This window comes from Mesoplodon densirostris, chromosome 19 (assembly GCF_025265405.1).
Source record: "Mesoplodon densirostris isolate mMesDen1 chromosome 19, mMesDen1 primary haplotype, whole genome shotgun sequence".
NCBI lineage: Eukaryota > Metazoa > Chordata > Mammalia > Artiodactyla > Ziphiidae > Mesoplodon > Mesoplodon densirostris.
In genome coordinates this window covers 53,954,995-53,967,056 of record NC_082679.1, presented here as the reverse complement: position 1 = coordinate 53,967,056, position 12,062 = coordinate 53,954,995, and the positions used below count along the sequence as shown (strand labels likewise).

Below are 12,062 nucleotides of genomic sequence, written 5' to 3'. Positions count from 1 at the left end.
CACTTATTTAGAGTACGAGAGCCGAAGCAAGACAGCGGATCATCTGCCTCCAATGTCGGTACAAGCCACCACTGGTTGACTCAAATTTTTCACTCTCTGCGCATGTCCGCGAATAACCCCAGAAAGCACCGCGAATATTGATTTTTGGGGTAACAGTAAATTTTAACAAGTAAGCGAATACAAAAATACCAACCTGTGAATAACGAAGGTCACCTGTATTCCCGTGGACGAAACAAATTTCGTTTAAGCATATTTACTAAATCAAAGGCTCTGGTAGCGCTGGAGACTACAAGTTCCAGCATGCACCGCTTCAGCACGGAACCCGTGTTCCGCCAACCGCCACAGTAGCGTCAAGCCCGAGGCTTTGGCCCGGAAGTGTCGCATTTGGAGCACGTAGAACTCTTTGCGCCTGTGCACTCGGTGCGGGGGCCGCCCCAGCTACCGCCGCCCCTGCAGCAGCTCTATCTATGGTCTCTCCCTAGAGCTTTGCCGTTGAGGGTAGCTGCTGCGGCTGTGTTCGCCCCGCGCGGCAGCGACATGGAGGAATTCGATTCCGAAGACTTCTCCACCTCGGAGGAGGACGAAGACTACGTTCCATCCGGTGAGCGATTCCACCTGAGGCAAGGGGCGGCTTGAGCCGCCCCGCGCCTCACGTGAGGCGCGCTTTGCCCGTCGTGCGTGGGCCCGGTGGCCCAGTGGCCGCATGGCGCGGGTCTCAAGCGTCCCCGCCCCGCGCCCTCGCCCGCCTGCTCGCACCGTGCGGGCGCCGTGGCCCAGGAAGTGTACAGGGGGACGTCTCGCGCAGCTGTTCCTCACGGCCTGCCTTCGGCCGCCGCCGCCTCTCGGAGCGCGGGAACCGGCACGTGAACTCCGCTCTGCCTCTGGTGAAGCTGGCGGTGGTCGGTCATCGCGTACCCTTACCAGCCCTGAAATCTTCTGGAAGGCAGTGTTATCGCCAGGCCTTCCGTCCCCAGAGAATTGCTAGCTAGCATCACGTTCCTGATAGGTCTCTTCAATTTCTGTTCTCAAAAGGGATCTGGTTGTTAAAAAGTTCACATAATGATGCCCTTTGCCTCTTTGCAACGTCTATACCCATTGCTCTCTGATCAGACCTTTGAGTTTTTGTTTTTGTATAGGCTTCTAAAACCGAACCGGGCCAAAGTAAATGTCACCCAAACCTACCCCTTCCGCCCTCCTGCACCTTCCGCAGGCTTCCCCATCTCATTAGAAGTATCTGCCGGTACAGTAGCCCAGGTTAAAAACAAAACAAAACCTTGGGAGTTGTCCTTATTCTCACTGTTTTGGTCTAACCAATCATTTAAGTTCTGTTCGCGTCTGCGTAGAAGGTTAATTTCTGATCAGCTCCTCACCAATCTCGCTCTTACTGAACTACCATTAACACTAAGACTCGCCATAGCTTCCCAGTTGGTTTCCTGGGTTCCATTCCTGTCCACCAACATTGGTCTTTCGGTATCGGCCAGTGTGATCATTTGAAAACTAGTTTTCATTTTAATCAGTTATTCATGCGCCTGTTTCAAAATAGTCAAATATTTTTGAAAGGCTTATTTTTGAAACTGAACCGTTGCCATCACCCCTCATACCTGTCAATCCTCCCCAGAAGAAACTGCTTTAAAAAATTATTTATTTATTATTTATTTTTGGCTGTGTTCGGTCTTTGTTTCTGTGCGAGGGCTTTCTCCAGTTGGCGGCGAGCGGGGGCCACTCTTCATCACGATGCGCGGGCCTCTCACTATCGCGCCCTCTCGTTGCGGAGCGCAGGCTCAGTAGTTGTGGCTCAGGGGCCTAGTTGCTCCGCGGCATGTGGGATCTTCCCAGACCAGGGCTTGAACCCGTGTCCCCTGCATTGGCAGGCAGATTCTCAACCACTGCGCCACTAGGGAAGCCCATGAAACTGCTTTCTACTTTTAAAATTTGGTAGTTCCATTGTCTGTTGACTTAACCCATCCATGTTAGGTGTTATTTTAACACCCTCTTTAGTCTCACCGTTTCACCTTCAGATACTCCCCAACTCCCCAGCCCGCCAATGTTCCTATGTTTAATTTGGGTTAGATTGGTATTAAGCGTTTCCTTTTTTTGTAATTACTTTGTGGACATCTTGTTCAGGCCTGACCATGTGGTATATACAGTTATTGCTTTTCCTGCACTAGTTTTCTCTGGAGTTAATAATTGCCATTTTGTTGCTGTTGCTTAGTCTATGTACTTACTACTGATTTGATCCAGAACTTTCAAAATTGTCTAAATCATCTCCCAAGATACTTAGATTTATTAGATAATCTTTCATTTTTTGAAGTCCATCTTTGCCGTCTGACCTGCTCCAATTTGTCTTGGTTTTACCACTTTGAAACCTAAGATTTTCCATCATCACCACCACTCTGGATGTTCCTTTTACCTCCATTTTCTCTTGGATTCCCTGTTCCTTGGGTCCCATGATGTCTTCTTTCTTGGTGTGTTTCACCAAAATGAGAATAAATCCTCAAATAACTTCTTGAGGAAAGATGCATTTTTTTAGAAACTCTTTTTTTGAGACCTCGACTATCTAAAAATAGTGAAATATTGACCCTCAGGCATGATTACTAATTTGGTATAGAATTCTCTGTTCTATAATAGTAATTCTGCATTCTATAATAATAATTTTCTATATGAATTTTAAAGGTATTCCTCCATTATTTTCTAAGTTTCCAGTGTTTTTATTAAAAAGTCACTTGTCGGTCATTTTTCCTCATTTATATAAAATTTGTCTCTGGAAGTTGATAGAATCGTCTCTTTGTTTCTGATATTTCACAGTGATATACTGTACTTTGGTATGAGTCTGTTTTCATCCATTCTGCTGGGCCTTCTGGAACTTTGTTTTTTTTTTTTTTTTTTTTTGGCTGCGTTGGGTCTTTGTTGCCTCGCGGGTGCTACTCTTTGTTGCGGAGCACAGGCCCTAGAGCACGCAGGCTTCAGTAATTGCGGCATATGGGCTCAATAGTTGTGGCTTGCGGACTCTATAGCGCAGGCTCAGTAGTTGTGGCACCCCGGCTTAGTTGCTCCGCGGCATGTGGGATCTTCCCGGGCCAGAGATCGCACCTGTGTCCCCTGCACTGGCAGGCGGATTCTCAACCACTGCGCCACCAGGGAAGTCACTTCTGGAACTTTTTAAATTTGGGGGGGACAGTTTTCTCCATTTTATTTTTTTAGAATCATCATTATTTATGTGTTGAATCTTAAGTTAGACCTTATGGACTGGTTCTATTTTCCTGTACTTTTTTTTTTGATAAACTTTAAAAAATTGTATTTATGTATGTATGAAGTATGTATGTAAGTATGTATTTATTTAGCTGCGCCGGGTCTTAGCTACAGCACGTGGGATCTTCGTCTCCGGGTGCAGGTGCAGGATCTTTTAGTTGTGGCACGTGGGATCTTTCAGTTGCAGCATGCGGAGTCTTTAGTTGCGGCATGTGTGATCTAGTTCCCTGACCAGGGATCGAACCCGGGGCCCCTGCATTGGGAGTGGGGAGTCTTAGCCACTGGACCACCAGGGAAGTCCCTTCCTCTATTTTTATTCTCTATTTTCTAACCCTTTGATTTCTTTTTCACTTTATGGGAATATTTCAGTATTTTACCATCCAACCCTTCTGTTGAGTTTTTTTCTCTTTACATTTTTTCCCCCGAGTTTTATGGCTTTTATTAACACAAATGCAATGTGTACACGAGCTGTCTGTTCATTTTCTTTGCTGTGCAGCCTGGCATTGGGATTGGTGACTCAGATGGCCAGGTGGGCTGCTATTTCCACAGTGACTTTGGGGTTCTTGGAGGAGACATTGGGAGTAGTCTCAGCACCGTAAGATTTGTTGCCCATCAGCAGCACTTCAAGCTCTTTGACATAGTGGACCAGGAACTTCCAGAAGCCACTGGGTAACATGTGCTTTGTTTTCTTGTATCAGTGTTGAATCTGGTCCTTGGATATTTTATTTTATTTTATTATTATTATTTTTTTTTTGTCGTATGCAGGCCTCTCACTGCTGTGGCCTCTCCCGTTATGGAGCACAGGCTCCGGATGCACAGGCCCAGCGGCCATGGCTCATGGGCCTAGCTGCTCCACGGCATGTGGAATCTTCCCAGACCGGGGCACAAACCCGTGTCCCCTGGATCGGCAGGCAGACTCTCAACCACTGCGCCACCAGGGAAGCCCGTCCTTGGATATTTTAAACTTTGAGTAACTTTTTTGTTTTTTCACAAATTTTAAATAGCATCATGTTCTTGTTTCATGTGTGCAGTATCTTATTGCTCTGTGGATATTATTATTACTTTAAGGCCTCTTCCCTTCTCAGCTGGCCCACACTCTGTGGAGCGTGTTTCTCCCATGACTGCTCTCACTTTCCAAGACGACCCCATGCCCTGGGACCGCTCTTGCCTTTAGAGATGGTCCTCATTCTTCCTATGGAATGTGTATCTCTCTAAATAAATCCACTTCTTACCTATCAAATAATAATAATAATAATAATAATGCTTTAAATTTTTTTACTTTTAACTTATGCACGGTAAAATTCATTCTTCGTTATACTGTTCTATGAATTTTTGACAAATGCTTAGAGTTATGTAACTGCCGCTAAAATTAACAGTTCCAAGGCCACCTTTGCCCTCCCCTCCCCCCCAAATTAGATCATATTGTCTGTGTATAGAAACAGTTTTATTTCCTCTTTTCCAGTAGGCATACCTTTTATTTCTTTTCCTTGCCTTTTTGTACTTAGTATAGACTTCCAATGTAATATTGAATAGGAGAGGTGAGAGTGGATATCCTTTCCTTGTTCCCAATCTTAAGGAGAAAGCATCAGTGTTTCACCATTTGGTATAATGTTAGCTACAGGTTTTTCATAGATGCCTTTTGTGTGTGTTTTAAGCACTTTACACTGTCTAACTCATTACTAACTCAATCACATAACATTATCAAGTATGTGCTATTGTGCTCTCCATTTCACACATGAAGAAACGGAGGAACCCAAAGTCACTCAGCTAGATAGTAGCTGGGCTGGGATTTGAATGCTGGCAGTCTGCATATACTGCCCCTAATGTGTTTTATTAGGTTAAAGAAATTCCCTCTATTCTTAATCTGCTGAGAGGTGAGTTTTGTCAAATGCTTTTTCTCCATCTATTTTTTATCTGTTAATGTGATGAATTACAGTGATTGATTTAAAATTTTTAAACAGCCTTTTATTTCTGGGATAAAACTTACTTGGTCGTGATGTATTATTCTTCTTTTACATTACTGAATTTTGTTGAGGAGTTTTGCATCTGTTTATGAGGGATGTTGGTCTGTAGTTTCCTTGTAATTTCCTTGCCTGGCTTTGGTATCAAATAATGTTAGCCTAATAGAATGAGGAAACAATCTCTTTCCGCTAAGGTGATTTTTATTCACCCTGTACATTTGTGTTGGGCATTATTATGTTAGACACTTTCTCAGATTTTTTTGGTGATTCTTAGTTGTTTGACTCATATTTACATTCAGCATGGGGGACTGAAAAGGTGATGGAAGCTCTGAGTCTTTGGAGCTTCAATTAAAAAAAGATTTGTTCATTTTGTGCTTTTTTTGTCTATAGGGTTGTTTTTCTGTTTCTTACTCTTACAGTAACTGCATGATTTTTGTGGTTGTTTGTGTAATTTAAAATTTGCTTTTTTCACATCAGTGAGATTGAGCATCTTTTTTCATGTTTAAGAAGATCCAGAGCCATATGCATCTCTTTGTCTGAACTGTCTGCAACATTCACCCATTTTTATGAAGAAAAATAACTATATATTATTACAAAAGCAGTGCATGAACTTTGTAGAAAATTAGAAAATGCAGGCAATTAAACATAAAAAATCGGAATCATTCCATTCCTACCACCCAGAGATGATCAGTATTGGTCCCTTAGTGAAACCCACTCTGATCTTTTTTCTATACCCAGGTGTAGTTATTTGTATTTTTCCCCAACCTGAAATCATAGTTTTTTCATGTTACTTTGTAACCTGCTCTTTTCAGTGAACATTCTGTCCCTGTCCATTTCAGTAAACTTCTAGCTCATCTAATACACAAACCATATTCAGGTTTTCCTTGTTGACTCAAAAATGGCTTTAGCTTTTTTGTTAAATCACCATTGAGTTTAGGACTACATGTATCATCCAGTTGTTCCATCCCTTAAATCTGTTTTGGGTTTTTTTTTTTTTTTTTTTTTTTTTTCCTGTACGTGGGCCTCTCACTGCTGTGGCCTCTCCCATTGCGGAGCACAGGCTCCGAATGCACAGGCTCAGCGGCCATGGCTCACGGGCCTAGCCGCTCCGCGGCATGTGGGATCTTCCCGGACCGGGGCACGAACCCGCGTCCCCTGCATCGGCAGGCAGACTCTCAACCACCGTGCCACCAGGGAAGCCCCCTTAAATCTGTTTTAATCTAGCACACTCCTGTTTCTGTGACTTAGATTGGCTTAGGAGATCAGGCTGTATGTCCTGCAGAATGTCTCACCTTCTGATTTTGTCTGGTTGCTCACTCATGGTATTAGGTTGTTCCTTCATCCCTTGAATTTTCGTTAAATTGGAAGTTAGATCTAAGTGCTTGGTGGATTCAAATGAAATAATTTTAACTAAAATAAATTATAGACGACTTGAGTGTTTCATAATGCATAACATCAGAAAACACCTGGTTAATTCCCATGGTTGTGACTTCTGGATCAGAATGATGAGAGTTTGGTCCTTCTATTGTGTAATTATTTTTTCTCTCAGAACTGGAAAGTATTCTGTGTGGCAATATACTTAATCATTAAAACTTAAATTGTTTTTTAACATTACTTGATAATCCTTGCCTAAATTACTACTAACATTAGAGTGTGAGAGCGATGGTTTTCTAATTTTGTGGTTCTTCTACATTTATTGGTTGATGTTCTTCTGAAAGTGTAGCTTTTCCTCATCAGTGGGGCAGGATAAATGTTTAATTCATTTCCCTTAATTTCCAATTTTCAAAATAGGGAGTAATCTTAATAGTAACCTAAAATGGTGCAAATAATTTTTTTAAAATTAATTTATGTATTTGTTTTTGGCTGTGTTGGGTCTTTGTTGCTGCGCGTGGGCTTTCTTTAGTTGCGTCCAGCGGGGGCTATTCTTCACTGAGGTGCGCAGGCTTCTCATTGTGGTGGCTTCTCTTGTTGAGGAGCACGGACTCTAGGCGCACGGGCTTCAGTAGTTGTGGCACGTGGGCTCAGTATTTGTGGCTCGCAGGCTCAGTAGTTGTGGTGCATGGGTTTAGTTGCTCCACGGCATGTGGGATCTTCCTGGTCCAGGACTCGAACCCGTGTCCCCTGCATTGGCAGGTGGATTCTTAACCACTGCGCCACCAGGGAAGCCCTGGTACAAATAATTTTTTCTGTCTTTTTTTAAAAAATATCATAAAGGTGCCACAGTTTTTTATGGATTCGGTGTGTTTCAGTCTAACAGTTATTCGTTTTAATGGTCAGGTCATCACTTTTGGCCACTAAAAGTTCTTTCAAGCTGGATCTTATATCCTTTTAACGTGACCCATTATTCTTAAATAACTACCTTGCTTTCTGGCACAGCAAAGTGTCTCCATTTCACCTTGTGCTTTCCTTCCCTCAGACCTGAAATTAGCTGGCCTTTTCAGGGAGCCATTTTTGTTTTGAGTCATATCAAAGAATACAGTCTGAACTTTAAAGAAATGCTCATTGCTACTAGAGTGACATTGCTTCTATGCCATTTAAGTGAACAGAGCTAGAAAATATTTATCTTAAAAAGAGTTAAGAGTTCTGAATTTTTTTTTAAGAGTTCTGAATTTTAAGTTCAGTTTTAACATTTGTTTTCACTTCATTTCTTAATTTCTTTGGTTTTATAATTGTGTGTCATTTCTTACTCTGAAGTTCTGGATTCCTAACAAGATTAGTATAACTACTTAACTTTCTTTTACCTATAATAAAAGGAATAGTTTGAAAATACCAACACCAATGTTACTACTAGGAATAGAACTTTTTTGGTCTTTAGAATGCGTCTTACTAAGGATGAACAGTCAAAATACTGTTTCTGAAGTTCTCAGAGGGGCTTCCCTGGTGGCACAGTGGTTGAGAATCTGCCTGCCAATGCAGGGCACACGGGTTTGATCCCTGGTCTGGGAAGATCCCACATGCCACAGAGCAACTAAGCCCATGTGCCACAGCTACTGAGCCTGTGCTCTAGAGCCTGTGAGCCACAACTACTGAGCCTGCATGCTGCAACTACTGAAGCTGCACGGCTAGAGCCCGTGCCCTGCAACAAGAGAAGCCACCGCGATGAGAAGCCCGAGCACCGCAACGAAGAGTAGCCCCCCGCTCACCGCAACTGGAGAAAGCCCACCCATAGCAACGAAGACCCAACACAGCCAAAAATAAATAAATAAAATAAATAAATTCATTAAAAATAAATAAAGTCCTTGGAATAAATCCTTTCTTTGTGGCTTGTGTTATCAGTTTGGTTATATTTGTTTGTTTATTTAAACTTTGCTCAATTTAAGGGATTTTCAGAATTGTGCGGAGCAATAAACACTGAGAACTCTTGCTTCTGCTGCCCCTGCTTACCCCACTGTCTTCTGCCCTGACCCTTACAGATAGTGATTTTCATTAGTTTTCTGTTTTTCCTTGTAATTTTGCCTTTTTATATTCTATTTGTATAAACAAATACAGTATAGCTGGGTACCCACCACTGTGGGTTTGTCTTTTAAAAGTCCTTTTGTTGTAGTGATTTTACTCAGGTTTCAGGAGGAAGCAAAATTACATTTGTAATTTTGAAACGCTTTCACTTACCACTTGGTGTCTAAGATGCTAAATTTGCTTCCATTTTAGAACGATTATATTTACTATTACTACTATATTTACTATTCTGATGGCCTCAAATGCTTATTCTCCAGATTTTAGTAGGGCTGGCTCATTCTCATCATCTTTGTTCTCTTTTTTTCCCCTAATCTCTGCTATCATATTTGTAGTTTTCAAGAGTTTTATAACTTTTTTCATTTTCTGAAAATTTTTTAGTCATCTTATTCTTGTTTTGTGGATGTCTCTGAGGATATAAATTATAAAGGTTTTTTTTTCTAATTTTGTTTCCTCTTAATTCCTTTCTGTTTGTTTTCAGTCTTGCCTTTGATACTGGAAGCTCTCCTCAATGTTTGGTGTTCCTAGTTCATTGTGAGTGAAATACTTAAAAACTAATTTGATGTGCAGGAATATTCAAAATAGCCCTGTTTGTAATGGCCCCAAACCAGATGTCCATCAGCAGAGGAATGGATAAATAAATTGTGGTATAGTCATACAATGAAATAATATTAGGGATGAGAATGAAAAAGCTACAGCTACCTGGAAGCAACTGGGTGACTTACAAATAGAATGTTGAGTAAAAGAAGCTGGGCACAAGAGTACATATTGTAGGCTTCTGGTTAAGGCTCAAAAACAGATGAAACTAATTTATGATGTTAGAATTCAGGATAGTGGTTACCTGTGGGATGTGGGTGGTGTCTATTGATTGCAACAGGGGCCTTCTGCAATGCTGGTCATGTTCTGCTTCTTCAACTGGGTCTAATTATACAAGTGTGTTCACTTTGCATAATTTTGTTGTCCTGTACATTAGTTTGTGTGCTTTTTGGTGTGTTATACTTCATATAAAAGCTATGTGAAGTAAAAAAGAAAAACACAACTGGTTGAATCTCTGTGTTTACAGGATTTATTGACTGGTACCCATAGAATGTGGTCAGACTGGGCATCCAAGCAACACTTTTGTTGGGGACCCCAGAATGTCAGTGTCTGAAGATGGGAAGCAGATGTGTTTGTTTTTTTCTGCTATGTCTAACTTGAAGTCTTTAAGCCTCTTTCTAAACCTCTTTTATTGATAAGGCAAGGTATCCTTTGCTTACTTTTGAAAGGTATCCAAGATGAGGTGGAAACGTGAGTTTCTTTTTTGAAAAGTACAGTAGTCAGTTTGCAGTTTCTGTTCATTCATTTAGCATATACCTCTAAAGACATGCGGATCCATGTCTTCATGGTGTGTGGAGCATAGCAGAAATTGCAAACATTAAATATTAATGGGGTGCGTTAAGGAGGGAAATATGCACTGCCCTGGAGGCCTAGAATAGGGGAACTTAGCCTAGTCTTCAGGGATAGGTAAGACGTCCCTCAGGAAATGATATTTTAGTCTGGTGAAGAACAGAGGAAAGTACTACATTTTTTTCTTAATGAAAATGTCTCATCTTGATGTGAAAACCTTTATTCCTGTCTGTCTGACCACTCTGTTATGTGATTTCAGGTGGAGAGTATAGTGAAGATGATGTAAATGAATTAGTGAAGGAAGATGAAGTGGATGGTGAAGAGCAGACACAGAAAACCAAAGAGAGAAAAAGAAAGACTCAGAGCATTCCGGCCAGGTGATGCTGCCCTCAAGGCCCTTAGAAGTCAGGGGCTGTTGTCATAACCTTCCAGACTGCTGGGATTGGTCTGATGATAGATTTCTTACTGCGGGGGTTTCTAACCTTTTTCTCACTGAGGGAAATATTTGGTGACATTTTAGGATTAAATTCTTATTCTCTGGCAAGCTTTAAAATTTTTTGAGCTTTAATTTTAAAAAGTTAATAGGTAATATGTGCACCTGGTTTAAAATTGAAAACTCGGGAATTCCCTGGCAGGCCAGGGGTTAGAACTCTGCCTTTCCAATGCCAGGGCCTGGGTTCAATCCCTGGTCGGGGAACTAAGGTCCCACAAGCTGCGTGGTTCAGCCAAAAGAAAAGAAAAAAGCAATTGCTACAAAAAATATGTACCCCATCTCTAGCCCTTGTTGCTTTGTCTCAGAAGAATTATGTTACCAGAGATAATTCTGTGTATGTACGATCATGTATATATGTATTTCCTACTTTTTCTTTTTTTGGCCATGCACCTCGCGGGATCTTACTTCCCTGACCAGGGATCGAACCCATGCCCCCTGCAGTGAAGCATGGGAAGTCCTAATAACTGGACCGCCAGGGAATTCCCTACATTCCCTACTCTTTAAAAAAAAAAACAAAAAACAAAAAACGAATAGTAGCATACTCTGCATATCATTTCTCACCTTCCTTATTTCACATCTTGGAGATGATACTATGGCAGTATATTTAGCTATACCTTTTTCTTTTCAGTGACTGCATAGTGTTACATTACTGGACAGATCTTACTTTATTTAAACATTCCTTTATTGAGAGACCTTTAGATTGTCCTCATCTTTACTACAGCAAATAAGACTGCAGTGAATATTCTTCTTATGTGTCTTTGTACACATGTATATTTGTAAATTAGATCCGTAGAAGTAGAATTGTTTGACCCAGGGTTATATGTAGTAAAAAAAAAAAAAATTTATAGGTATAGACAAATTACCTTCTATAAGCCTGGTACTGAATTGCACTCCCACCAAAAATTATGAAAATTCTGACAAGTTATTTAACTCAAAAAGGGAGTTTTTCAATACAAGTCTTTTATTCTCTTTGATTGGTGTTTCTGTCTTTCTGGACATGGAAGCAAAAAGCAGATTGTAGAAAGAGAATTTTGAGTATTAGGTGATTCACTTGAAGTCAGAATAGTCTTAAGAACCAGTTTACTCTTTTAAGTCTTGGACCCAGTTCTTTTATCCTTGGCTTTTGTATATTCCAGCTTTCATATCTTCAGAAGGTGGGAAGAAACATGGATTCCCCACTCCCCACCCCCTCAGAACTCTGGGAAGAAACAGTGCAAATAAATCTGAGGCTCTCTTCAATCTCTGTTCCCCAAATGGAGTGACTTTTAAGAAGTCAAAAATACCAGGCATATGTATGTTATTAGAACCCTCTTTCTGAACAGATTGATTCTGTGAGGTGATTTTGGGTATTTTCTTGGTGAAAACAGCGGGTCCTAACTTAGAAGTAGAACCCTGTATTTTGATTCTAAGTGCTTTGGGAAAATGCTAACTGTAAGAGATCAGTTCTTTTCTTCTTCCACAAAGTCTCAGCTTACCTCTCCCACTTCCCCTATCAGGCGTGTTAACCAGCAGTCCCCAGA

At 41.2% G+C, this 12,062-nt stretch overlaps 1 protein-coding gene across 2 annotated transcripts in view; it reads left to right on the top strand.

Moving 5' to 3' along the window:
- The first annotated feature begins 393 nt into the window (after positions 1 to 393).
- CFDP1 (craniofacial development protein 1) overlaps positions 394 to 12,062 on the top strand; it is a 138,394-nt gene continuing 126,725 nt past the window's right edge. The window contains exons 1-2 of one of the 2 annotated variants that reach the window (XM_060084289.1): positions 394 to 601; positions 10,309 to 10,426. In XM_060084289.1, the coding sequence (XP_059940272.1) occupies positions 538 to 601; positions 10,309 to 10,426 (182 nt within the window). In that variant the 5' untranslated portion in view covers positions 394 to 537. The remainder of the gene's footprint in view (positions 602 to 10,308; positions 10,427 to 12,062) is intronic. The other variant, XM_060084288.1, reaches the window with a different exon arrangement.